The sequence below is a fragment of the Babylonia areolata genome, chromosome 26 (genome assembly GCF_041734735.1).
Source record: "Babylonia areolata isolate BAREFJ2019XMU chromosome 26, ASM4173473v1, whole genome shotgun sequence".
Taxonomy (NCBI): domain Eukaryota; kingdom Metazoa; phylum Mollusca; class Gastropoda; order Neogastropoda; family Buccinidae; genus Babylonia; species Babylonia areolata.
Window position 1 is genome coordinate 14,441,043 of NC_134901.1, and position 27,344 is coordinate 14,468,386.

Consider the following 27,344-nt stretch of genomic DNA (forward strand, 5'->3'; position numbering starts at 1 on the left):
TGGATTCGTTTACAATTCTATCAGTCTGTGCAAATTTCGAGCAAAAAATATGGATACTTTCATCATCTCACTATATGATAGCTTAATAAGGGAGGAAGTTATATATATTGTCCCCAACTAACTTGTTATGTTACTGATCAGTATGGAAGTTGTCAGTTCATAAATTAACATTTGTTGTGTTTTTTTTGGCAATTTTATTTCTTACCCGTACAAATGGGTCGTCAATGGGGAAAGTCTGGGGAGCTAGCTGGCAGTACAGTGCTGAGTTAACCTGGAACCTGGTATGTGTGGCAGGACCTACTGGCCATCAACAAGATGATCCGCAGCGGGGGTCCCAAGATGACGCCGCTGAAGCGCACTCTGGAGGTGGACCGTGACGAGGATTCCCTGGAGAGCCCCGCCAAGTCGCCCTGCCTGTCAGGACACCTCATGCGCCGCCTGCAGGACTTCAGCCAGGACAGGGAGGAGGCCAAGAACCTTCTGACCTGAATCTCACCCCCACACTCCCCCCCTTGACCCCTAATCCTCTTCACCTGTCCACGCTGGTTCTGATAGTTTGGGGGGGGTTTGTGGGGTTCTTTATCGTCGGGGACGAATGAATGAAATTTGAGCACACTTGTACATAGTCGCACACAGCATATGGGATTGAGGGACAAAAAAAAAAGAAGAAGAAGACAAAAAAGAAAGGGAGAGAGAGAAAAAAGTTGCTGCTGGAAGATGTGAGATGTGTCCGCACTTTGGGTTGACAGTGTGGAAGTGACGAGAGTGGAGAGTGTGTGTGTTTGGGGAAGGGGAGATACGTGTGAAATTGGCAGTGAGTTTTCTGAGCATGAGTCTCAGTGTCCTCCGCTTTGCTTCACAACTGTAGCGGGAACCTACACTTTTGACACAGATGCAATATTTCACAGCAAAGTTGCTGTATGATGTGTAACAAAAATATACCCAGTGTATCTCTCTGCCACTCTTATCCTATAAATCATTATCACAACACCTTTTTTGAAAATAAGAGTTAGAATGAAGTCCTATGCCCCTGGTGGTCTTTCAGATAGTCTGTGAGTGTTTTTAATCAGAATGTCTTCTATCTGTTTTGAGTGTGTGGCTGGGTGCAGGAGGGAGTGGGAGACAAGGTTGACGTGATTGTGCAATGTTCGTTGATGAGACAGCTGAAATGCAAGAGAGCGAGAGAGAGAAAGAGAAATAAAGCGTCATATGCTTAACCTGGAATGAATGAACTGGACTTGTCTGTGTTTTCATGTTTGGTATTGTTCAGTTCTCCTGTCAAAAATTGGAAAAGTTGAATGGAAACAAAGGATTGCTCTTTGTGAAGAAAGGAAAACAACTTGTGCGAATCAAAAAGATGTGTTTCTTATTGCTTGCCAGGGAATAGGCATTGCAGTATATTGGCATAGAGCCTTCACTCCCCTTATTGTTGGAGCTGAAAAGTATTTTGGTTAGTTCATCATTTTAGTTTGGTACAGTGACACACTGTGAAGAATTCTGCTTGAAAGGTGAAGTATGAACAGTGAGTTATTGACAGCCAAATAATCATTTAATGTTAAGAATGCTTAACATACCTGCTGTCCCCAAAGACAGGTTGGTACATTTTTAGTTCACAGTCTTAGCTCTGCATACAGAGAATAGTTGAATTCAGACACAGACAGCACCAAGTATAAAGTACAGTGATGTTTCTAATTTGACTAACCTTGCACCTTTTTGAGTCAGTGATTTCTTATAACATAGATAAATAATAATTTTAAAAATGACAAGGAAATGATAAGGAATTTCAGTGATTTTTAGTCAGAAAGTTTGGTAAAAGTAATATTTGTGGTGGGGAGTGTGTGTGGTGAATTGCAACAAAGATGAATATCCTTGAACAACATGGTATATAAAGAGATCTTTGATTAGTGAGAATTTTTTTCCAGAATAGTATCACCATGATGGAATTCACTGGTGCGGCAAGTATCAGCGGCTTGATCTAAATGAGAAAATGCGAAAGATCTGCAAAGAAATAGGTCGGTCACTTGAGATTCTGATTGAATCACTTTGTTGCGTTTCTCACTGGATGTTTAAACACTCATTAAACCACTTACTTTTCTGTTTACACACACAACTGGCTCTGATAAATGTTTTCGAACTGGACTTCTTATTGCTGTAAAATTTCAGATTGTCAGACTGCATGATGAAACCACATTGTGATAATGATGTATATACATTTAAGCATGGACATGTGCGATGTGAAAATTTTAATTCAGATCAACAAGAAATCAAGGAATTCAACATGCAAATAATTAGAAGTCCAGTGATACTGTCTTCTGATAAGAGGTGTCTGTGGAAATAATTTGATTAAGTTTCTTAGTGGGAAAAACAACTAGTGATGTTGAGTTCAGGACCACCTGACTGATCAAAGTAGTGTTTTCACTGTCTGCTTTTAGTTTGCTTGGAGACACTAGATTGATGAGAACGTTGGAAAATATGATGCATTCAAACCTGGATCCTGTGTATTTAAGATAAACATCAAAAACACTACTTTAATTAAACATACTTAACCGTGACCCAACTAGTGGAGACTCTGGCAGGGGTCTGACAATCCTGTCCTGTGCAAACTACTATCCGCCTATGCGGAGAATTTTTCAAACCTGCATCCTGTGTATTTAAGATAAACATCAAAAACACTACTTTTAAGACTAACATCAAAACAATAGTGCAACAGCAAAGTTGTTTTTTTTTTTTTAATTTTAGATCACACATTTTATGGTAGCTCTAAACTGATTCTACCGCACAGCTACATACCTGCTACAATTTCTTTGGATCGGCACTGTGTGAGACTACTGTACAAAAAAACAGGGTGGTTCATGAAAACGGCGAAAATCGATGGAGAATTGTTGAAAGAATCAGTTGAACAAAGCTTTGTTTTCATGCTTCCAGAATCTGTCAACGCTTCAACTGAGAATGCCAACTGTACCAAGCAAGAATAAATGAAATTAGAATAGCGTGTTGATACGAGAATACTCGTACCTGGTCCACAGGGGAAGTAATCATGGTACAAGTTAACTCAGAGTAGAATGAGTTAAATGTAGAATTTATTGGAGGTTTAGTGTATACTCTGCTGTATGGATCTGAAGCTTGGGTCCTCTACAGGAGACACATAAAGCTGCTGGAGCGTTTCCACCAGAGATGCCTACGCTTATCATGGGCATCAATTGGCAGGACTATACCACCAGCATCGAAGCCCTGGAGAAAGCTGATCTCCCAAGCATCGAGTCAATGCTGATGCTTCGACAGCTGCGCTGGGCAGGTCATGTAGCGCATATGGACAACTCCAGAATGCCAAAGGCCGTCTTCTACGGCGAACTGCGTGAAGGTAAACGCAGCGTTGGAGCTCCACGCAGACGCTACAAGGACCAACTGAAGCAGCAGATGTCACGTAGCGAAATTGACCACCACAGCTGGGAGACACTGGCAGCAAACAGATCTGCCTGGAAAACTTCCACCAGGAAAGCTGTCAGGAAATTTGAAAAGGAAAGGACACAGACAGCCAGGGAAAAACGCGAGCGGAGAAAGGAGGCATCATCTCAAGTTTACCCCTCCAGCGACCAGCCAACCTTCACGTGCGCCAGCTGTTCCCGACAATGCAAATCCAGGATTGGCCTGTACAGCCACCAGAAGGCTTGCCTCACCCGGACTAGACCTTCTTCCCAGTGATCTTCGGATACGAAGAAACTGCCATCATCATCATACTTTTCTGTGGAGTGCAAATAGCATAACTGTTATAAAGCTGCACTGACTGGACAACTGGAAGCTGTCAGTTAAAACCAGTGCAGATTTCTTGTTATGAAGATCACTTTGGTGGCATATACCTTTGTGCAGTGGATTGATGGAAATAGGATAGAATCACAAATGGTTTGTTGCCTTATCCAGTTATTGCAAGTGCAGGAAAAACAATTTATTATATTAGCTTCTTTTTAAGCTTGTCTCTTTTTTATTTTTTAAAATTTTTAATTTTTTGCTGTAGATCAAGAATGTTTTACAGACATTTCCAGCATTTCAGTTACGAAGAACATATATTGAAACTGAATAGATTTGAACAGATCAGATAATGACAAGATGATATTGAACTGATATTACTTTTCAAAATGATGTGATGGAACAAGCACATGCATAGATCAGTTTTAGCGCATGCATAGATCAGTTTTGTTGATTGCAGAAATGCAGACACACCCAGCATGCATTCATCCTGTGAAATGTTAACAAAAAGGGTAGATGTTTAAGTGACATGGGTAAAAAAAGAAAAAGAAAAAAAAGTCAGAATAAAAAAAAAAAAAAAAAAAATCTTGCACAGTCCAGCTTGGATTGTGAAGAATCCAACTGATATAAAGAGGCAGTTGGGTTTGGTAGTAGAGGGGCGATGTGCACTTTGTTCAGAGAGACTTGGTGCCCCGACTCACCCTTTTACAGTGCTGTCAGAGAAGTTGGAGTGTTGTCTCAAATACCAGACATCACAAGTGTGGAATGCTAAGCCTGCACACAAAACCTTACAGCAAACCTTCAACACACATTTTGTGTTCAGTGTCTCTGCCGAGTTCTCTCTATTGTTATAGAGGCCTGGTTTTAATTTAGAGGCAGGTCAGAATGTTCCTTCAGATTTGGGAACGACATCATTAGCAACCAATTTTACATAACTAATGAACAACGAAGTGTGAAGAAAAAAAGCAGGATTACATTTCCTGATTCTGTCAAACTTGATTAGACAAACTAGTTTTCTTTTGATGTGTGAAAGACTTCATTAATAGAACAGTTCTATATGACTACAACAGTCTTCACAGGAGATGTGTTTTTTTTGCTCTGTGAAACTGATTCTATAACATGGCTTGCACACAGAAAGCAGACTTAATTGCTTGCATGGACTATTCACATTGCTAGGGTAATGAAAACTAACCTCAGAACTGTTTGCACCAGACATGAATGACTAGGAAAGGTTATGACTTTTTTTTTTATCTTTCTTTCTTTCTTTGTTACACAACTGGCTTTGGAAATGTTAAAGAAAGAAAGGAATCCCTCAATCCCTGTTGGACAAGAGTACATGATATATGAAGATTGTTGTGAACGGGACTGGGTAGAAGAGTGGTTGATTTGTGACTGTTGGCAGGCAGAGTTAATCCTCAACTATGTAAAGAGAGCCAGTCAGATTTTAAGAACAGTGTCAGTGATAGAGAGAGCATGCATGTACTGGCAAATCAGAAAATTTAGCAGTAGTTTTGGTAAGATTGACACATTCTCATTATGTTGAAGAGCATCATCATTGTATTTAAGTAGAGCATGACCTGTGATGAAATAGGTGAGAGAGAGAGAGAGAAAGACATGCTTTAAGTTGGTAAAATACATCATGCATGATGCTACCATCCTTTAGAAGTAATAGCCAAGGACAAATATTTTTAACACTGATCTAATGCTTGAAAGTGCAGTTTGATGCTGTGCACTGAAAAATATCACACTGGATGTCTTTAGACTTCCACTGACAGGGATGGTCATTGCTCTGCATGCTGTGTCTTTACAATGACATGATCATCTTTTTGTAGTTGACAGCAAGATTGGAATGTATGGATTATTGTGCACTACATCACTTGTTTCTCAACCAGTTTCTTTGTGAATTCATGTTGCTTTTTGAAGTTTTTCTCATGAGACAGTGTTGCAGAATGCGACAGTGAACTCATCTGTCATGTTTTTCCCCCCTGCATTGTACATCAATGTGAAGTGACAATTTCCAGCCTGTAAGCAACAACTTACAAAAAAAGAAATAAAAAAGTAATAATCCAAATTTGACTCAGTGGCAAATCAGTGTAAGCACAGTGTCCATTTCTGTGATCCAAGATTTGGCCAGTGCACAGTACCAGCTCACACACTTGACAAGCAACTCGCCCACTTCCCTTGCAGATGGCTGGTGTAGTCAACATGATTAATTCAGTCATCTGCTTTCTCTCAACTTTAGCCTTTCAACCCTCCATTATTCACTTCAGCCTGCATTATTTCTGTCACTTTGGCTTGCAGTTTTTGATTGTACCTCTCCACCATTTAAAAATTCCATTCATGTATTTGACATTTGGTGTTTCTCCATCTTCATCATCGTTGTGAATAATTAGAGGATTGCACTCGATGCCGTCCAGATTAAACAATTAAGCTTATCAAATGTATGCAGCATATATACAGTTGTTGGGTTGTTTTTTGTTTTTTTTAGCAAGAGGTGTTTTCTTTTTTAATGCTGTGGCATTTTTTGTACTTGGAAATAAGAGTAATGTGAATTTTGTGTGTAGGGAGTGACACGGGGGAGAAAATGCTTGTCCATGTTAGGTTTGTAGCTGGGGGTTGTGATCTGGATATGTTGACCAAGAGACCACAGCTTTGTGTGTAGAGATGTGAGCAAGATTTAAAAGCAGGCCATATCTTGTCTTATCCAGTGTATAATGGTGTTTGTGTGTGTTTTGTGTGCCGAGTTCCAAGTGTGAAAAATGAAATCTGGCAGCTGAGTTAGTTTAAGGCCTTGACAACTTTTTTGTCCTAACATTTGTGCGCTTCTGACATGATTCAAATGGTTGGCAGCCTATGATTTGTAATACTGGTCATGATGGCTTCGTCACGACAGAAAGGGAAGGAAAGTGTCTGGCAGGATTGAAGATGATTTGAGAAGGAAGAGCTTCAGGGTTAGTGAGGGAACTGGTCAGACACAGAGGGTTGTAAGACTCCAGATAGGGGAGGTTGGTTGCACTGAGTGACCCAGAAGAAAGGATAAGTCAAAACACTGCTGCTTCTTCTCTGTTCACGCTATTCCTCTTAATACTACACTGGTGCATTGCCCAAAGAAACCAACACAACAACACGGAACAGTGTGCCATATCAAGAGGCTTGACACGCATGTCTTTGTGTGTGTTTTTTCTCAACAAACATCCCCAAAGTATACTGGCACTCCAAATGGGTCTTTCTACATATTATTGCTGTGAAAGTTCTTAAAAGTTCTGACCCTATTTCCTTCAGTTGATTATAACTTCATATTGACCATGTTCACTTCTGTGATGGTGTAGGATTCCTTCCTCAAGTCATTTTTGTCAGGACCTGGGAGAGAGAGAGAGTTGAGGGAGGAGAGTGTGTGCGACTGGAGCTGAGAGGAAGTGACCTTCATGCTGTCACTATGTTCATGTGTATGTGGACAATGGAACAGAAAGATACGGGGCAGACTTGGCACCTTTTGAGTCAGTATTGTGAGGTGTCAGGTGAGTGGCCATGGTGACGGCTTGTTATTGATGATTACTCAAGGAATTTCAGTGCATGTACTGGACCAAGAAACCTGAAACTGGTTGTGACTGGGGAAGCCAGGTGTTTGTGATAAGGGTTGGAAGTGAAGATGAATGCTTCTAGAATGATACCACAGAAAGCAGAAGGGGAGATGGCATCTGAGACACTGAAACTGGGCAGCATGGGAGACATAGTGTCAGAATCACTTTGTCGTGTCATTGTGGGGGAGGGGGAGAAGAAGGGAAGAGAGTGGGGGTCACAGATGTGGGTTGGTGGGCAGTACAGTCCGAACCAGCAGCAGCAAACTGATCCTCCCACAGTGGATACAAGTTGGACATGCTGCCCTCAGTGTTGTTGGAGATTAGGTCCATGAATGGCTTAACTGAAGAGATTATGGTGTTCAAACCATGCTAAGTTGAAGTATGGCTTTGCTACTGTGGACTTGAACTTAGGTCAGAGTTGATGACAGTACAGTTGTTGACGTAGTGTCATATCTTGAAAGACTCTGCCAGCTGTGTGGGGTCATACAGATGAGTGCCGCCTTCAGGTCTGTGACTAACAGGTCAGGAGTTTGGTGGTTCCGCCCTCCTGGTGTGTGTGTGTGTGCGTGATGACTGGCAGGTCAGGAGTTTGGTGGTTCCGCCCTCCTGGTGTGTGTGTGTGTGTGTGTGTGTGATGACTGGCAGGTCAGGAGTTTGGTGGTTCCGCTCTCCTGGTGTGTGTGTGTGTGTGTGTGATGACTGGCAGGTCAGGAGTTTGGTGGTTCCGCCCTCCTGGTGTGTGCGTGTTAGTGATGACTGGCAGGTCAGGAGTTTGGTGGTTCCGCCCTCCTGGTGTGTGTGTGTGTGTGATGACTGGCAGGTCAGGAGTTTGGTGGTTCCGCCCTCCTGGTGTGTGTGTGTGTGTGATGACTGGCAGGTCAGGAGTTTGGTGGTTCCGCCCTCCTGGTGTGTGTGTGTGTGTGTGTGATGACTGGCAGGTCAGGAGTTTGGTGGTTCCGCCCTCCTGGTGTGTGTGTGTGTGTGTGATGACTGGCAGGTCAGGAGTTTGGTGGTTCCGCCCTCCTGGTGTGTGTGTGTGTGTGTGTGATGACTGGCAGGTCAGGAGTTTGGTGGTTCCTCCCTCCTGGTGTGTGTGTGTGTGTGTGATGACTGGCAGGTCAGGAGTTTGGTGGTTCCTCCCTCCTGGTGTGTGTGTGTGTGTGTGATGACTGGCAGGTCAGGAGTTTGGTGGTTCCGCCCTCCTGGTGTGTGTGTGTGTGATGACTGACAGGTCAGGAGTTTGGTGGTTCCGCCCTCCTGGTGTGTGTGTGATGACTGACAGGTCTGGAGTTTGGTGGTTCCGCCCTCCTGGTGTGTGTGTGTGTGATGACTGACAGGTCAGGAGTTTGGTGGTTCCGCCCTCCTGGTGTGTGTGTGTGGTTACCGGCAGGTCTGGGGTTTGGCAGTTCTGTCCTTGTAGGAAGGTGACCTAGGTTCTGCCCCCAGTCATCCGTGGCAGAAAGAAGGCATGGCTAGCAGCAGTGTATCTATTGAGATGGCAGCAGTTAGGTTGCAGAACGTATCACAGCCAGTTACTTCATGAGACTGCTGCAGAATGATGACCAAGCTTGGCGCTTAGTTACCCATTATTTGTTGAGATTGCAGTTGATGAGGATGCTTAGTATTTGCTGCAGACTGGTGTTGGAATTGCTTTAAAATCATAAAACAGCTATATTTGTATGCTTCTTACTGTAAAAAGTTGATACAGGTACATGCTTCCTGCAAGCTGTCTATTGTAATGCAGAGGTAAACCGCTTACAGCTATTCATTTGTTGAAATAGTGTCAGGAAGATGACATGCTTAGTACCTTTACCTGTTTCTGGAGAGAGTGGCAGTAATGTGAGAGAGCTCAGTGATTACTGTTGTCACCAGAATGGAGAATGAACTCTGAACCAGGGAACTCAGGAGTGAAAGAAATGGCATCACTTCCAATATTGATTGTGACAAAACTGAAAAAGGGTGTGCTTCTCCTAATTAAGACCCCCCACCTCCAGCATGTTATTGGACATAGATGTGTGCTTCTGATCTCAGACCCTTGAAGGGTTACAATTTTTTTTAAGTAATCAGGGGAATTCTGTGTGTGCTGTGTCGGCTTGTGAAAGGAACATTCATCAGATGTGTTACACTCTATTTACAGCTGCATTTGAAAGATGAATGAATGAACCTGTCGGATGGTGGAAATAGCGCAGGATTGAATAGTCTGGGACTGATCATATGTTCTGTCACATGAGAACGTACCTGAACTAGCACCTGCGTCCACCTCTTCCAAAAAAAGATTGTCCCTGTTCTGAATGTCTTTCAGTTTATTGTTTTAGTAATGAAGACCTGAAGATTGAAAATTTGGAAATGTTAAACCCAGGCAGATTGAGAAAGGTTATCTTAATTTGATCTTGTTCTTTCACGTATTTGTTTGTATGTGTGTGTTTTGAAAGAAATGGGAATTATTTTTGTCTTTCTGTATACTTTAATAGTGTGGGAATGTTTAAATATTTGTGTCTTGTTCATGTTTGTGTGCAAGCCTGAATGTTGACTATTTGTTGGCAGTGGTTTTTGCATTCACAGTTAAATGTGTTAGCTGGCCTTAAGATTCTGTGGTGGTCATTTCCTTATTTACCAGTGTTTTCTTGATTTTCTGTCGCCTTCTCTCTGCATTTCTTCTCTCCTATCTTCTGATGCAGTCAGTTGTATATTTTCCAGAAAGTTCTCATTTTCTTCCTTTCTTCCTCTTTTGTTGTTTCCTTTCTTACCTGTCTTGAGGCTTGAATACTTTTTTTTTTCTTTCAGAAGATGATAGTTTACTTCTTGACTGTTTTCTGTCTGATTTCAGTGATAGGAAGGTGGTTTCCTAAGTTGTGCTGTATTGACATTTGATGGTTATAAGATGGTTTTTATGGATGGCTGGGCTGAAAACAACATGATGTATGATTGTTAATTAACAAACAATGAAGCCGGAGATGAAACGATCAGCAAACAGTAAAGAGTGGTAACTCTCTCCATTCACAAGGTACACAACTTCAAGTCAGTGCTGCTTATGCTACCGATTCAGCTAGCACACAGGTAAATAAAAGGGGAAATGGGGAAGTGTCTGGGTTTGTTCAGTGTACCTTTTATTTACTTGTGTGCTAGCTGAATCGTTAATGTAAGCAGCACTGACTTGAAGTTGTGTACTTTGTGAATGGAGAGAGTTACCACTCTTTACTGTTTGTTGATGTATGATTGGTTGACTGTGCTTCCTTGCCTTATGTTTATGTGCTCTTCCGTTGACAGGGATCTTCCCATTCCTACAGATTGTTTCATGTGTGGACAAAACCTGTCGAGAGTGTTTTGTGTGTGGACAAAACCTGTTTGTGACAAAACCTTTCCTGTAACAAGCATCAACACATTGGACAGGGAATATAACGCTGCAGATTCCAGGATGTTGCTTGAAGAGAAGTGGTTGTGCAGACTTCTTGTGTCCTCTGCAATCACGTGCACAGAACAGCCGTTAATGAGCATTCAGTTCAGACTTACTGTCATCATAGTTGAAGATGCCCATACGATCTGATCAGTGACTTGCAGTTAAGTTTACAGGTTGTGTTCTGGTTGGTTTGGGTCCCTATCAAGGGCGGTAAAGGTTACAAACAATATGCTGTTCATTAGATTTATATTATGTCTTTCAGAAGTGTGTTACAATTAGTGAAGTGTTTTTTCATGTACACATGCTCTCTCTCTCTCTCTCTCTCTCTCTCTCTCTCTCTCTCTCTCTCTCTCTCTCTCACATATATTGATACTCACACTCTTCTCATGCTCAGATTGAAAAAAGAAAAGGGAAAGAAAAGAAAAGCCAACATGTTAGCCATATTAAAACTGTTTGCCAGTTTGTTGATTAAAACAAATTAGAAGAAAAAACTACAGTCTTGCAGACAGACATTGCCATTTAATTCTTCAAAGAAATGTGATTATGGATCGAGAAAGAAGGCAGGAGATTGTTTCTTTTTATTATTTTTTTCTTTTCAAAGATAAGAACACAGGAAATGCAGGTTTTTTTTTGTTTTTGTTTTTTTCTCATTCTTTTTTCTTTTCAGTTGGACAATATTGCTGAAGTGCTTGTGTGAACGTGCAATTTCTTAGTTTTGTGTATATGGGGGGAAATGATTATGATAAGTTTCCTGAATCTGTCATTTCTTTTCTGGACACGGCCATATTATAATGCATGCATTTGTACAGAGTACATAATTTATGTTGAAATGTTTCATGTATGCATGTGCTCCACTTATGTGAGAAAATCATGAATATAATCTGTACAGGTTTAATAATTAAAAAAACAAAACAAAAACAAAAAACAGGAAGGTTCTTTGTGTACATAATTACAGTAGAGTATGAATTAGGAGTCCATGTTACTGCACAGCAATCTTAATCAAATTTTAAAAAAAGAAAAAAGGGGGATGGAAAAAAAGAAAAGAAATGATGATGAAAAATTCTTTCCTTGATTTGTGTTTTGTGAGATGGCTGCGTATGGTAAGCGGTGGCTGTATGCTGTCTGTAGTGAAGTCTGACTGGTTTCTGTTGACGTGGCTGGTGTGCTGCAACTAAGTTTTCAGCGCTGTGAAGAATGCTGTGAATCTTCATTTGGGATGCTTGGAGTATTTCTTTCAGCTGGTACCATTATTCCTTCCATCCAAAGAATCTGTAGTAACTAGTTCCTTTGTGTGTGTGTGTGTGTGTTGTCTTCCTATTGCTGTCATTCTTTTCCCATTCTTTGACTTCCTTTCTGTCCAGTCATCTGTCTGTTTTTCATCAATTTGTTGTCCTTGGATGTCTGGATATGAGATCGAATGTTTTTATTCAGCGCGATCCAGTGTATCATGAGAGCTTATTTTTGGTTTGGGTGTGTTTTAAAAAAGAAAAAAAAATGTTTGTTTTTAGTCCTTTGTGCATTTGTTTGTATATGCAAGTTTAGATGACGCTCATCTGGCCATGATGAAGTTCAGGATGCAATTTGTATGGCATTCAGAAAGGAGGCGGTGCAACCAAAACACGTCTCACTTCCTTGTGAAATCAGATGGAATCAAACTTTTCCAGCCACTGTTTTGAAGAGGTACTTTGTAGTCTCGCCATACTGTTCCATTTCTTAGCCGTTTCAGTTTGTGTAGGTATTGCATTTTATAGATTTCTGATCACTAGAAATTTCTTAGTGTGACATTTGGCCTGAATACTGTCCCCGCTTTGCGGTGCTAGTTGCCGTCGTGTGTATGGCTAGTTGGTTGGGTTTTAGTTGTCTGTGATAGTGTTTGCTCACAGTGGATTTTCAAACAAAATTGGCGAGGGATGATTGTTGATGTTGTGGGATCTTATAAGTGCATTATTGAAGTTTTTGTATGCTACCTTCACGACATAGACAACCTTTCAACTTTGACAGAGAGTGAGGGGAAAAAAGGTGGAGTGATCAGTGCACTAGATTTCTTTTGGATTCAAAACCCAATCATGGCTGACAGGGCAAAAAGGTAAAGATGACTTTTGGTTTCCCAACTTCGAGAGTGTTATCAGAAGCATATTTTAATAACCCATCGTAAGCGAGTGAAGGATGTTGACCATTTCAGGGGTAGAACCAGACATGCTGTTGTCTTTGGACTTAAGACAGGACATGGTGGAAACTTATTTCACAGTGAAACATAGCGGAAAGGGATCGTCCTGTTTGTGGCTGATAATACGTGAATCTGATCAATGTGGAGGTCCCTGTGCAGATAGGATTTTTATGAGGCTCACATCATGGAGCTTCTTCCCTTGTCATATTGGATGTTGGGAAGGATTTTTTGGTGTATGTCTGTCAAAGGACATTGGAGTTTTATTGGGTTGTATTTTGAAGTAGGCGGGGTGTATGTGTGGGGGAGGGGGAGAGGGTGGAGCGTGGGGGGGGGGGGGGGGCATGGGGGGGTGCCTACTTGGTTTGGGTTGCATATTGCATTTTTCACTTCATTCATATAGTTTGAGTTCATTGCCAGCTTTTTTGGGAGGGTTGTCATGATGTATGTACAACAACACATTGTGTGTGTGTGTGTGTGTGGTGACAATGCACTCAGACCTGGTAAGTCCCTGTGCAGTTTGCTGGGTAGAAAACAACAGTGAATACTTCGTGGAGTCAGATTGAATGGAACAGGTATGACAGCAGTGCCCAACATGGCGTGTAACCTGCGGAGAACTGTCGCCGTATTTCCCGGGACACTTGTTTGGGAAAAGTCATTCCTCTACAGTGGGGTGGGTCCAGATGAGTTTGACGTTTGGTTTGGGAGTTCCATCGTCGTGCATGACTGTACTTTAATTAAACACCTTCAGGCACTGGCCTCAGTGTAAGCAGGAGATTAAAGAGACAGAGAGATTGTCACTACCACAGGCTAGGTTTTGCTGTTTACCCCTTCTGGGAAACGTGGAAGATTACTTGGTCTTTTTTTCTTTGTTTTCTCTCTCTCTCTCTCTCTCTCTCTCTCTCTCTCTCATAACACAAACGTTTTGTTCTTTTTGCGCAAGGCGGTCAGGCTTGAGAGCTATTAGATTAAAGCTGACCAAAGGGAAGGAGGGAAGAAAGTGGTGTGGTGGGTGTGGCTGGGACCTTGTGGCATCTGCCGTATGGGGCACTGTTAATTGTAGACAGAAACGCGAAGTATGGATCTGACAGACCGGGAAGCAGGTTAATTCAGTCTGGTAAACTTCCACGGAAATACATCACAAGACCATGTTGTAAAATAGAAATATTGGTAAAAGATAATTTTTTTTTAAAAGGCCTTGCCTGAAATCTGTATACTTGTGAAATAAAAAAAAAAAAAAAAAGAAGGAGATGTACATGGGTTTCGAGTTCTGAGTTCTGTCTTCCGACTCGTCTCCCCTGCCCATCTGTACCTTGTGTTCCACGTTATCTGGCGGTCACCACCCTTTCCCGTCTCGCTCTGCCTTTCTCAGGCAGACTTGTCTTGGACCCTCTTCGTCACACGTCCACGTTGATCGGCTCTGCGGTGTCTACCGCACGTTTTCAATTTATCCCAAGTCACTGTGTTGTGTGTGGCCTTTTTACCCAAGGTTCGTGGTGGAATGAGAACAGGGATAGAAGGCAGAAGGAGTCGCTGGATGAGGGTGGCAGGTCTCTTTAAAGCATTCCCTGCACTTGACTTTTACTTGCTTCAGGGCTGGGACGTTTCGGAGATTTCTCCTTTTTTTCTTCTTTCCGTTACACGACCAACATTGACTTGCCCATGACTCTGTCGTGGTTCATGCATGCTGGGTATTTTCGTGTCTCCATAACCCACCGAACACTGACATGGATTACAGGATCTTTAACGTGCGTATTTGATTTTCTGCGTGCGTATACACACGAAGGGGGATCAGGCACTAGCAGGTCTGCACATATGTTGACCTGGGAGATCGGAAAAATCTCCACCCTTTACCCACCAGGCACTGTTACCGAGATTCGAACCCGGGACCCTCAGATTGAAAGTCCAACGCTTTAACCACTCGGCTATTGCGCCCGTCAAGCAAATCTGCGTCAGAATAGTCTGATATCATAGTTATGCAATATCATCAGTCTGACTTCTGGAAGGCCTCGTTAATTTTGTAATCCTTGATGCTTGCTGGATTGCTGTACTTTTTCATGTCGGTGGCGAGTCTGCAAAAAGAAATAAGACCAGATATAACTTTTTATTGTATGTGACATTAACGGGATCATCTTTTTCTTTTTAAGATATGTTTTTGTTACGAATATTCGCATTGTTGTACAACACGATGGACAGGTAGATTATAGGCTTTGGGACTGGACTTCAATGTTCGTACACTGACCATTCGAATCTTCGCCTCAGTGCCTGGTTCTTAGTTGTTCAGAGTGTATTTTTCTCCGAAGTCATCACATGCAGACCAGTTTTGCTTGATCCCCACATTTCGTGAATAACATACATGCAGGAAAAAAAACCCCACTAACAACAACTGAAACCGCGCTTTATTCTGAAAACGCACAAGCAAGCATTCAATAGGAGGTAATGAACAAAACGAAATGTTGGCGCCTCGTGAGTGTTTTAGCTTCTATATCCTTAAGAATTTCTTAGGGTGTAGTAGTTCGAATATTTCGTTGATCATTGGTTGTGTTCATGGAGAGGGCAGCCACACGTATTTGCAGGTAGTTTTGTCTCACTCTTAAGGTATTTGTGTTGTACAGCTTTCGTCTTGTGTTCACAGCTCACATAAAACCTTCAGTGGTACCACGGTTAGCTTCGCCCATTAAGCATATTATGTAAAATATTGTGATGTAAGTCTCCGGTGTACCACTGTGATTGGTCTGCCAGGCAACAGTCCGTTAGAAGAGCCAAGTAAGTCATTAGCCGTACCAGTCTGTTTTTGACGGAGTCAAAAGACATCATTAGCCGTACTAAGCTTTTTATCTTTTTAATTATTTTTTTTTTTTATTGAGTTTTGGCATCGCAGAAGTCAAGTGTTTCTGTTAGCGTGTTGACACGTCAGATTAACTCTCTCCATACGAACGGCGAAAGAGACGACGTTGACAGCGTTTCACCCCAATTACCATCATCAAAATATTGCAAGCGGAAGGCTCTTATACTGAAGACGTGAATGTGACAAAGAATACCACAATTCTGACGACGGAAGCTAAAGGTTGGGTCATTCAGACACCCACTGGACATCCGAGGGGTCTGTGTAGAGGAGAAGAGAGGACTGGCCGTACTGAGTGAGTTGATGATAATTTCCCCGGCAGTACCAGGGACACTTCCGATACAAATCGTCGTGTTGTTTCTATAAACCGGAAGGTTCACGAATCCTGTTGTGCAGTGTTCTGTTTGGATATATAATCCGTTTGTTGACCTGGGGCCCGGGGGATGGTCAGTGTTGAACACACGTTGGAAGCTGAAGCCTGCATTCAGCCGTCATTCCGTTGTGTAGTGTTGGGGTACGTTCATAGGAAACACACAGAGCATAGTTATACGTCCATGTGTTGAAATGGATACCCGTACACTACATTGATCAATACACAGTTTCAACCTGGGGTTGTCTTTGCTTTTATTTATGTATATATTTATTATTATTATTATTTGTTTTTGTTGTGTGTTTTTTTTATGTGCAGGAGAGGTTGACCTGAACAACTGAGAAGATTCTGGTCCTGTTGTATTTTCAAAGCCATTGGTTGATATGTTGTCTGTGTTTTGATGTGGGGGGGAGGGGGCGGGGCTGAAGGGGCTGGGGGCTGGTTTGTCTCCTGTCTTGCATCTTCCGCTTGAAAGCAGTTTCCTCATTGTGTTTCACTTTCTGCCTCATTGTCGTCCTTTGAACAGCTTTCAGTCAGCTGTGGGTGCCGCTCTCTTCACAGCCCCCAAGCCCTTCTCTTTGATCTGTTCTCTCGTGTTTCTTCTGCTTGCTTCTTTCCCGTTTTCATCACACCTTTGTGTGTGTGTGTGTGTGCGTGTGTGTGTGTGTATGTGTGCGCGCGCGCGCGCGTACGTGGTTGTATCTTGATCTTGTCTGTTCTTCTTTTTTTTTTTTCAAACACGACCATCATCAGTTTACCGATAATTCCGTCCGTGGCCGGCGCTCTTCTCTTCCGAATGTCATGTTTGCACAGTTAAAATGAGTTCACTCAGTTATTGATGAATGAATGCATCAGTTAATTTACTGCCTTCAGTTTGACATTGAAGGAAAACGTTTGTCAGCTCCTGCATTTGCTTTCCCCAAACCCAGTTATCTGCAGAATGCCATTCTCTCTTCCTCATTCCTCCCTCCCACCCCTGCTCTCTCTCTCTCTCTCTCTCTCTCTCTCTGTGACAGTACTTAATTTGCTGTACAGAAGACACAGTCCACGAATCAAAGTTTTTATCCTTTCACGCCACAAGAATAGACCAAAAGCATTTGGGATGGTGATAGAGAATCCCTTTTGCACACCCTGTTCCTCCCTAATCTTCTTCCGTTAGAAGCTTCTTACTATCAAATATTGATGTGTTGAAAACACCCAGACTATGGCGTTCTCTTGGCACTTGCAGAGCATTGTGGTGGCGACAGAAGAGTGTCTAGATAGGGATATGCAGGTCCGTACCTACCATTGCTCTGCCATTATCGAGACGGCTTCGGAGTTCAGACTCGAGGCTTGGTCTGCTGTGTGTCTGTGTGTGTGTGTGTGTGTGTGTGCTGCACGCTAGTCTTGTGTATTGCTGGCGATGGCTCAAGAGTGTCTTTAGGGGCTGTGCCACAGTACTTGTGGTTCATTCTCCTTGAGACAGCCCTTGTACATCTTCTTTGGTCCATCTCGGCTTCTATGCCCATTGGAATGTGCGCCGAAGAGACGCTGTCAGTGGGCATACGTGACTCGTCTATATGAATGACGTTGTCAGCGGGCCGGGCCGTCGGTTGATGCTGGAAAGATCGCCGTCCTTAGCGTGGTTTCTTTTCAAACCCATTTAAATACTCGTGTACTGATTTCAGTGAAAGATAAAACATGTACATTCTTACTGTCACATTTAGTGGGTTGTTTTTCTCAGCGGAAGTGAGACAACGATGTTTGTTAATCTTGTCCGTGTTTTTAACGTGAACGAATGGGAGGCACATGGAAGGAGAACTGCGGGTACAGACATCTAACCCTTCGGTAGTCTGTCGCGTCCTTCGGTAGTCTGTCGCGTCCTTCGGTAGTCTGTCGCGTCGCGTCCTTCGGTAGTCTGTCGCGTCAGTCGCGTCCTTCGGTAGTCTGTCGCGTCGCGTTCTTCGGTAGTCTGTCGCGTCAGTCGCGTCGCGTCCTTCGGTAGTCTGTCGCGTCGCGTCCTTCGGTAGTCTGTTGCGTCGCGTTCTTCGGTAGTCTGTCGCGTCAGTCCTTCCGTAGTCTGTCTCGTCGCGTCCTTCGGTAGTCTGTCGCGTCGCGTCTTTCGGTAGTCAGTCGCGTCGCGTCCTTCGGTAGTTTGTCGCGTCGCGATCTTCGGTTGTCTGTCGCGTCAGTCGCGTCGCGTCCTTCGGTAGTCTGTCGCGTCAGTCCTTCGGTAGTCTGTCGCGTCAGTCGCGTCTTTCGGTAGTCTGTCGCGTCAGTCGCGTCCTTCGGTAGTCTGTCGCGTCCTTCGGTAGTCTGTCGCGTCGCGTCCTTCGGTAGTCTGTCGCGTCAGTCCTTCGGTAGTCTGTCGCGTCAGTCCTTCGGTAGTCTGTCGCGTCGCGTTCTTCGGTAGTCTGTCGCGTCGCGTCCTTCGGTAGTCTGTCGCCTCGCGTTCTTCGGTAGTCTGTCGCGTCAATCGCGTCGCGTCCTTCGGTAGTCTGTCGCGTCGCGTCCTTCGGTTGTCTATTGCGTCGCGTTCTTCGGTTGTCTGTCGCGTCGCGTCCTTCGGTTGTCTATTGCGTCAGTCGCGTCGCGTCCTTCGGTAGTCTGTCGCGTCGCGTCCTTCGGTGGTCTGTCGTGTCCTTCGGTTGTCTGTCGCGTCAGTTGCGTCGCGTCCTTCGGTAGTCTGTCGCGTCGCGTCCTTCGGTAGTCTGTCGCGTCGCGTCCTTCGGTAGTCTGTCGCGTCAGTCCTTCGGTGGTCTGTCGTGTCCTTCGGTGGTCTGTCGCGTCAGTCGCGTCGCGTCCTTCGGTAGTCTGTCGCGTCCGACGACATCTTATCGGTGTTTTCCGTTTAGTTCTCATGTGGACTCGCATGTGGCCACAGTCTGGATCTGCACGTGCGTCCTCAGTGAGGACAGGGAAACTGTCCGGGCGCTTTGGACACTGCTGCTGTTGCCTTCCTCGCTTCTGCTTCTGCTGTCCTCTTCTCGCTTGCCTCGGCGATGCTGCTGCGGCGGTTCTTCTCAAAGCTGTTGTGTGTTTGCTTTATCAGTGCACTCCAACCGGTCCGATCCTGTGTAGGCTTCTCTCTCTCTCTTTCTCTCCCTATATATCTCTCTCTCCCTCTCTCTCTCTTTTTTTTGGGGTGGGGGTGGGGTGGTGGTGGTTGTCAGCAGGAATGCCATACACACGACGATTCAATGATAGCATCACAGCAACCATTACTACCAATTTCTACAACAGCAACTACTGCTGCTGTAATTTTTTTCCGCTGTTGTGACGAGGGAAGGAAGGTGGCAGACTGGTTAAAACCCTCGTTTGCCAATACAGTGTCCGTGAGGGTCTGGGTTCGAATCCCGCTCTCGCCCTTTCTCTCACGTTTGACTGGAAAATCGAACTGAGCGTCTAGTCGTTCGGATGAAACGATAAACCGAGGTCCCGTGTGCAGCGCGCACTCAGCACACTGAAGAAGACCCATGGCAACGGGAGTGCTATTCTCTGGCAAAATTCTGTATAAAAAATCCACTCGGACAGGTACATATATATATATATATATATATATATATATATATATGCATGTACTCAAGGTCTAACAAAGCGCGTTGGGGTATGCTGCTGGTCAGGTATCTGCCGTAGGTTCGAGCGCAGTGACGCCTCCTTGAGAAACTGAAACTGTTGTGATACTAGCATTCAATACCACCACCACCAGAACTACGGACTGCTTCTTAGATTCCGATGTTGCCGTTGTCCTATAATCAGTTTCCAAATCTGATCTCCGTTCCTGATCACCATACAGACTTATTGATTCTGTTTCTAAGTCTGTTTTCAATTCTATCTAGAAGTCCGTGTGACCAACACTAGACGCATCATCTCCCCCACTCCCTCCATACACAGTTTAATCCCCGTGTTGTTCAGCCAGAAATCAAAATCAGTTCAGTTATATTAAATGTGGAGAATGCTCTGCAAATATCGGGGTAACATACACGCCAGCAGGTTTCCATTAAATTCGGGGGGGGGGGGGGGGGGGGGAACAAAAAAACAAACAAAACCAGTTCTCAGACGGAGAAAGATGTGGAGAGGGTAGGCAGGAAATCTGGCCCGGGTTTCAACACGAGGCGTCCGGAGAGAGAGAGAGAGGGGGGGGGCAGGGGGGGGGGGGGGAGGGGGGGTGAAGGGAGAAAAAACAGTTTTCTGCAGAAACTTCGTACCACCCCGATCCATGTGCGTGTGAAAGGAGGAAGCTCTCGCGTGCTCCCGAATCATTTGATGTCGTAATGGTGAAAAAATGTCAGACGTTGTCCACCCCTTTGGTTCCAGTTCCTTTTTTTTGTGTGCCCGGGTTCCTTCCCTTTCTTCTCCTGTCTTTGACTTCCACCTCCTCCCCCCCCCCTCCTCTCCTCTTCTCTTCTCTCCTCCCCCCGCTGTCACTCTCCTTCGTCCTCCGTTCGTCCAGCGGGGGGCCCACTTTAATGTTTGGAGAGAGACATAGAGAGAGAGAGAGGGGGAGAGAGAGAGAGAGACAGGGGAAGAGAGAGAGAGGGACAGGGGGAGAGACGGGGAGAGAGAGAGAGAGGGGGGGGGGAGACAGAGTAAGGAAACGAAATTTCATTTTACCAGCGAAATGAGGTAAGCAATTATGCAAAGGCCTCTTTTTTCCTCTCCATTACCTACCCCCTGGGGGGCAGGGTTAGGGTGGGGAGGGGGTTAAGGGGGGAAGTAGAGAGAGAGACCAGAGGAAAAGAGAAAGGAAGATCAAAGAACAAGAACTCGGAAAGAAAAAAGTTTTTGTAAGCTTTTTTTTTCTCTCTCCCTGAAATAAGTACCTTTCGTGGTTTTTGTGGGTTTTTTTTGTTCTGTTTATCTGTTCATTTATCTGAATTAAATGTTAGAAGGCCCTGTCCCCACGCCCTTTGCTTTTGTCTATGTATCTGTACATTTACCGATTTTATTTCTTTAAGAAATCGTTTTACGGATTTGCAGCGTTTTTTTTCTTTTTCTATTGTCAAGAAAGGTGTCGTCAAATGAAATGGAAAACAAAGATTAACAATAGAAAAAAAACAACAGCAATAGTTTTAGTCGAATAACTGTAACAACGTGTTTTTTTTGTTTTTGTTTTCTTGAGAAATCCTTACAGAGGGTTACGTAAAGAAATTATCGTAACTACAGTCTGTAACTACCACAGAATGCAGTCATAAGATTCACTTCAACATTTGTGAGGGGCAGAGAGTGATTTTTTTTTCATCACAGATCACGATTACCGCTCGAAAGGGTCTTCATAAACACTGGAACTTGGCATGTCTTATCACGTGCAGGACCAATTCAAGTCCAACAACGTGTGTGGTATCAGAGCTGATTGATGCTCAAACACACGGATACGAGTGGGCCCTTACACGCAGAAGCACACTTCACACACACACACACATACATCGCTATCATACACATCACCCCCCCCCCCACACACACACACACACATACACACACACCTATCTCGTAGACAGTTGGGGCACCACACAATTGGAAACCAGCTTCCTTCTTCCCTCGCGGTTGTCTGTCCTGACTGTCTTTCTCAGGGTTTGACCTGTCCACTCTTGAGATGTTGTCATCCCGTCTCTTCTGCCTGCCTCTTCTCCTTGCTTCCTGCACTTTTCCCTGCAGAAAGGTATTGGTCAATCCTGTGAAGCGAGACGTTGCCCTGTCACTTTAAATTCCTTTTATTTACGGTGGTCAGTAGATCATCATGTGGCCCTATAGTTTGCTTGACACTTTTAATATGCACTTCATCGTTTGTGACGTGATCCCTGTATGTGATGCCAAGGATCTTTCGGAAGCAACTGTGGCCTGCATCTTATTTTCTAGTTCGGCTGTCATGGTCCATGTCTCGCAGGCAATCAGAAACATGGAAATGACAAAGGAGCTCATCGGCCTGATCTTTGGGCTGGTCGTGATGTTGCTGTCATTCCAGATGGGCCTCAGTTTTGTCAGCGCTGTTTTTGTCTTAGTTATCCTGAAGAATGTTTCTGGCTTGGATCCTTCGTCCGAAACAATAGCTTTGAGATACTTGAAGTTTCGGACGGTTTCCAGTTTTTCACCGTTGATTCTAAAATCGGTGCTGATGCCGTCGGAGTTGTTGGTCATCAGTTTGATCTTCTTTGCGCTGATCTCCATGCCATAAACTGCAGATGTTTTGTCATGGCATCCCACCAGGTTCACGAGCTCTTGTTCATCCCCTGCTAATCCATCATTGTCATTTGACAAAACACAGGTTGGTGATTGTTCTGCCACCAATGTCTCCAATGCTACCACACGTCGCAATAACATTCGCCGGCACGCGCGCGCACGCATACACACACGCGGGCACACACACACACACACGTGTACACACACATACACATGTACACACACACACACACACACACATTTCAATGATACATACATACATACATACGCAAAGCAATAACACACACATCGCAATAGAAAGCACGCATCGGAATAAAACACACACACACACACACACACACATATATATATATATATATATATATATATACACGCACACACACGTAGACAAGAGTGAGACAGAAAGCCCTACAGGATAGAAAAGAGGCCGAGAAATTCAGGGCCGGGATGGATGAAGAGAAGAGATTTAAACACTGCTCGCCTGAGCGCTGACAGTGGGATTCACACATATCCTCTTGGAGAGGATTTCTCTTCTGTGTTCTACCGACTCCAGTTTCGACCCACAGAGAAAGCTGATCACAAGTCACGACAATGAATGTGACTGTTCGTCCATGGCACCTCGCAGAGAGATGCCAACGACCTGACCTGCAGTGTCTAAATCATCCTAAGGCTGTATTGACACTAAGCCCAACCAGTTTCCGTCAGCTAAGGTGCTTTTCAGACGAAAGGAACGAATGTTATCGGGATAGTAGAATTATTGAAGAGTTCCGCCCCCAGGACCAGCCATCCGTCTCATTTGTGTTTCAGTTTCAGTAGTTCAAGGAGGCGTCACTGCGTTCGGACAAAACCATATACGCTACACCACATCTGCCAAGCAGATGCCTGACCAGCAGCGTAACCCAACGCGCTTAGTCAGGCCTTGAGAAGAAAAAAAGGGGGAATAAATAATAGATAAGCTTACATAAATAAATAATAATTCTAATATAGAAAAAGGTAGTAGTAGTAATAATGAATAATAATAAAATAATAATTTTTAAAAAAAAGAATAGATAAATAAATAAATAAGACAACAATGATGATAAATAAGCAAATAAATGTAAAACATGAAGACACACATTCACACATACACCTACACATGCATAACAGATATGCACCAAACATGCAGTTTCACAGGTATGAAAGCACAGTCAAATACATATAAACGTCATTTGTGTGCTCGCGACAAATAAAAAATCTGTCTGGCTGGTGGCCAGCGTGAACACTTACCGCCGGCATACTCGGTGAGAAAGCGCAAAATGACGTGCGCACAATTCTCGCCCACCCTTCCGTCAGCTGCCGAATGCAACTGGCTGAGCTTAATGTGGATGTAGTTTAACTCTTTCCATACGAACGGCGAAAGAGACGACGTTAACAGCGTTTCACCCCAATTACCATCGTCAAAATATTGCAAGCGGAATGCTCTTATACTGAAGAGGTGAATGTTGACAAAGAATACCACAATTCTGACGACGGAAGCTAAAGGTTGGGTCATTGAGACACCCACTGGACATCCGAGGGGTCTGTGTAGAGGAGAAGAGAGGACTGGCCGTACTGAGTGAGTTAAATTAACCCTACAAGTCTGTGTCTAACCCCCGTGGGGATATATGGGGAGAAAACTTTTTTCAGTTACAATATGATATACCCCTTTTCTTCTGGACTAATTCTTTTTCCTGTGCTTGGAATTTCTTCTTTTCTGTCGTTCTTTTTGTGTTTCTGATTGATTAAAGTTTCTGACGTCGATGACTTTTTCGAATATTCTCTACTTTCACCAACTGAAAAATGAACAAAAAAGGTAGACATGACATTCGTTTACATCTTTTCGAATTGTTATATGATTGTGTTTTTTTCCAGTCATCTAAGGATGGATCAGATGGGATTGTAAACGCCACGGTGTTTCAGTACGGCCGTAACTTAGCCAGATTTTCTTTTCCTGGGGATAAGAAACTCTAGGGAGAGCTGGACAAGACAAGGTCTTCAGAGAAGCCCCCCTCAGGGAAGTGTTTTCGGCCCTTAATACCTAAATCCAGTCATCGTCCCACTGGACACACTAACATGGTAATGGGAGAACTGAGCTAAAAGCTGGGAAAAACTTCACATGGCATAACCGTCTCGCCCCCCCCCCCCCCCACCCCCCCAGCCCCCAACCTCCCCACCCCTCTATACTCCCTCTCTGTCTTGATACAACATGGTCACGTCATTCTCTGTCGCCGTGTCTGTCTGATCCCTGTTTGATGTAAACGGCCTGACAGCCATTACCTGCGATACCTTCAAACAGCTGAACTGACAGTCGCCGTGTGTGGGACAGCAATCCGCGCGGTTTGGTGGGACCAGAGAATGCAATCAGGTTGATCGATAGGCGGCCGGTAGCACTGAAGTGGGCGACTCCCTCAACCTGGTAACACGCGCACCGGTAGGGAACCTTCGCCTCTGGGTCATTCAATCTAAGCGGAGTTTCCAAACCTTCATTCTTTTTCTTCTTCTGCGTTCACTCGTATGCACACGAGTGGGCTTTTACGTGTATGACCGTTTTTACCCCGCCATGTAGGCAGCCATACTCCGTTTTCGGGGGTGTGCATGCTTCCAAACCTTCAGTAATGTTTTTGTCTGATGTAGAGGCTTTGTGCCTGATAATTGGCTCTGCCTTTTATTTTTTTATAATTAATGTTTTCACCGACTGGAGTGCCCGCCCGTTTCATTGATGTTTCACTCAAAAACTGAGGTATGCAGGCCACCTAGTTCGTCAGCATCTGATCGATTTGGCAAACTGGGAGTGACCCCACCTTGCAGATAAGGGTACCGTGGAGATAAAGCGCCGTGGTGTTAGCTGTGTGAGGAGACGACGTGACTAAGAGCTAGGCCAGAGTTCTGTGTTTCGTTTCAGTGCCAAGCTGAAACAGACGTCAAAAGGCGTGCAGACTGATCCATACACGCTGCACCAAGTTGCCATTCATACCCCCTGAAAAAAGAAAGAGATAAAAGATTGGGGTGGGGATGAGGGGGGCTGATGCCAGACATGCGCATAAACCCATCGTGCGGATCATGCCTGGATTTAAGTCACTGAAACATAGTGTTAACGTCTGATACAGGTAAAATGGGTCAGGTCATATAAAGACCGTTTTCTCCATTACTCTTTTCCCCTTTCTTCAAGACCTGGGTGCTAGTCTTTTGAAATTAATGGTCGGACGGAAGTCAGGAGTGCATCATGCATTTCGTGCATTAGAGGATCCTATGGCAACAAGGGAGTTGTCCTTGGACATCTGTTATAACGTCCTCATCAATCAGTGAAAAAACACGCAGACAGTGTGTATGTGTGTGTGTGTGTGTGTGTGTGTGTGTATTTAAAAAAACGTGTCGTTGTACTGTGGCGATTCACATTCTTCAGTGAGAAAAACTCGATTTACACATGGGGAAATCTATTTTGGCAAGAAAGTGATTAAAAAAAAAAAAAAGCAGTACAGCGCAACACAACAGAATGCAACGCATCGCATCACACACGATACTCTTTATTACTAGAGAAGTAAATACCTGGGTATACATGCACAAGAGCACAACCTGCCTCCCTTCACACACACAAACACACACGCATGTTAAAAACACGCTTGCGCGCACGTGGCACACTCGCCAAGTTATCTCTGTCTTATCTGTAGTCCCCGCTGAAACGATTGGGTTTTTTTCACAGAAAGGGGATCGAATTTCTGCATCTTTCTTTTTCTTTTTGTATGACATAATGCGTTCAACTCAGTAGAAAATTCTTGAGAAGCAGCCCACAATGAAAAAAAAAAATCACAGTTTATATTTCCTTACTGCTGACAGCAACGAACGCGCGCGCGCGCAGAAGCACACACACACACACACACACACACACACACGCACGCACACACACACGTAACATTCCCCTTCACCCACTCCGTCCCTTATTCTTTACCACCGAGAAAATGGAGATCCTCAGCTTGCCTTGTACTTACTTTCACTACTTGTATTTACCCCCCTCCCCCTCTTTACCCCCGGTCCAAAAACCCCCCACCCCGTAAATGTTATTTTCAGAACGCCAGTCAGGTTGCACGCGCGTGCCGGTTTCACGCGCTTCTGGTGAGCACGTGTGTGTCACGACCGCCTCTCCGCCTCGGAGTCTCGTCTGCTTCCCCACAGGCCAAACGACATCCGGGCGTTTGGCGCTCAGTTCGTTTTCCCAAATTCGCATCTGCCATGGATGGAAATATCCAGCACCGCTGTTGCTTCGAGGAGTACTACATTGTTTTGTTGGAGTCTGGACGCGCTCGAACGAATCATCGGGAATTTATAGGGCTATTTGGTGAGTGGGTTATTTGTTTCATTTGGTTTCATTTTTGTGGTGTGTATAAAAACTCGAAGGCGGCTTTTGTGTTTCGATCGTCTGCTATTGTTTGTTTATTTATTTATCTTCTTAAAAACAAAACAAAACAAAAAACAAAAAAACCTCCGGCTAATCACAATACGAACACGCATCCTTTTCAATTCAGTAGTTTTTAGTTGTTTAAAAAAAGCAAAGATTTTAACATCTTTTCATAAGTGCTGAGGCTGGTCACGGTCGAAAAGAGATACACCACTGACTCGTATGCACTCAATTCAGTTGGTCAATAGTTTGACTATTTACAATACTCACACGTGTGCACTAAGTTCTGTTCAATAGTTTGACAGTATTACAATACTCGGTAATGTTCAACTTTAGAATACTAAACTCAGGGGGGCTGTTTAGACGAGAAACAAAGGGTGTCTTAGGCTCACCTCGATGCGCTAAGTTGAATGGAACCCTCAGCTAAGCTGTACGACCACTACTTGCCCATGAAACTGCGACAATTTTATCCACAGTAAGCTCAGCCGATCACAGCCAGAGCAACCACCTGCAAGCCATTTTGACTGCGAATCACGCGGGTGGTCGCGTCATCAATCTCTGTGTGGGTAGTCTTCAGCTTACTGTGTATAAAATTGTCGCAGTTTCATGGGAAAGTAGTGGTCGTACAGCTTAGCTGAGGGTTCCATTCAACTTAGCGCATCGAGGTGAGCCTAAG

At 44.1% G+C, this 27,344-nt stretch overlaps 1 protein-coding gene across 5 annotated transcripts in view; it reads left to right on the plus strand.

Moving 5' to 3' along the window:
- LOC143300441 (retinoblastoma-like protein 1) overlaps positions 1 to 11,147 on the plus strand; it is a 58,400-nt gene extending 47,253 nt beyond the window's left edge. The window contains exons 23-25 of one of the 5 annotated variants that reach the window (XR_013057652.1): positions 295 to 7,970; positions 8,557 to 8,607; positions 8,663 to 11,147. Coding sequence is in view for 1 of the 5 variants with exons in the window: in XM_076614101.1 (XP_076470216.1) it covers positions 295 to 489 (195 nt within the window). In the remaining 4 variants the exon portion in view is untranslated. Of the gene's footprint in view, positions 1 to 294 lie in introns of all 5 variants that reach the window. The other 4 variants (XR_013057651.1, XR_013057649.1, XR_013057650.1 and 1 more) reach the window with 4 other exon arrangements.
- Positions 11,148 to 27,344: the final 16,197 nt, after the last annotated feature.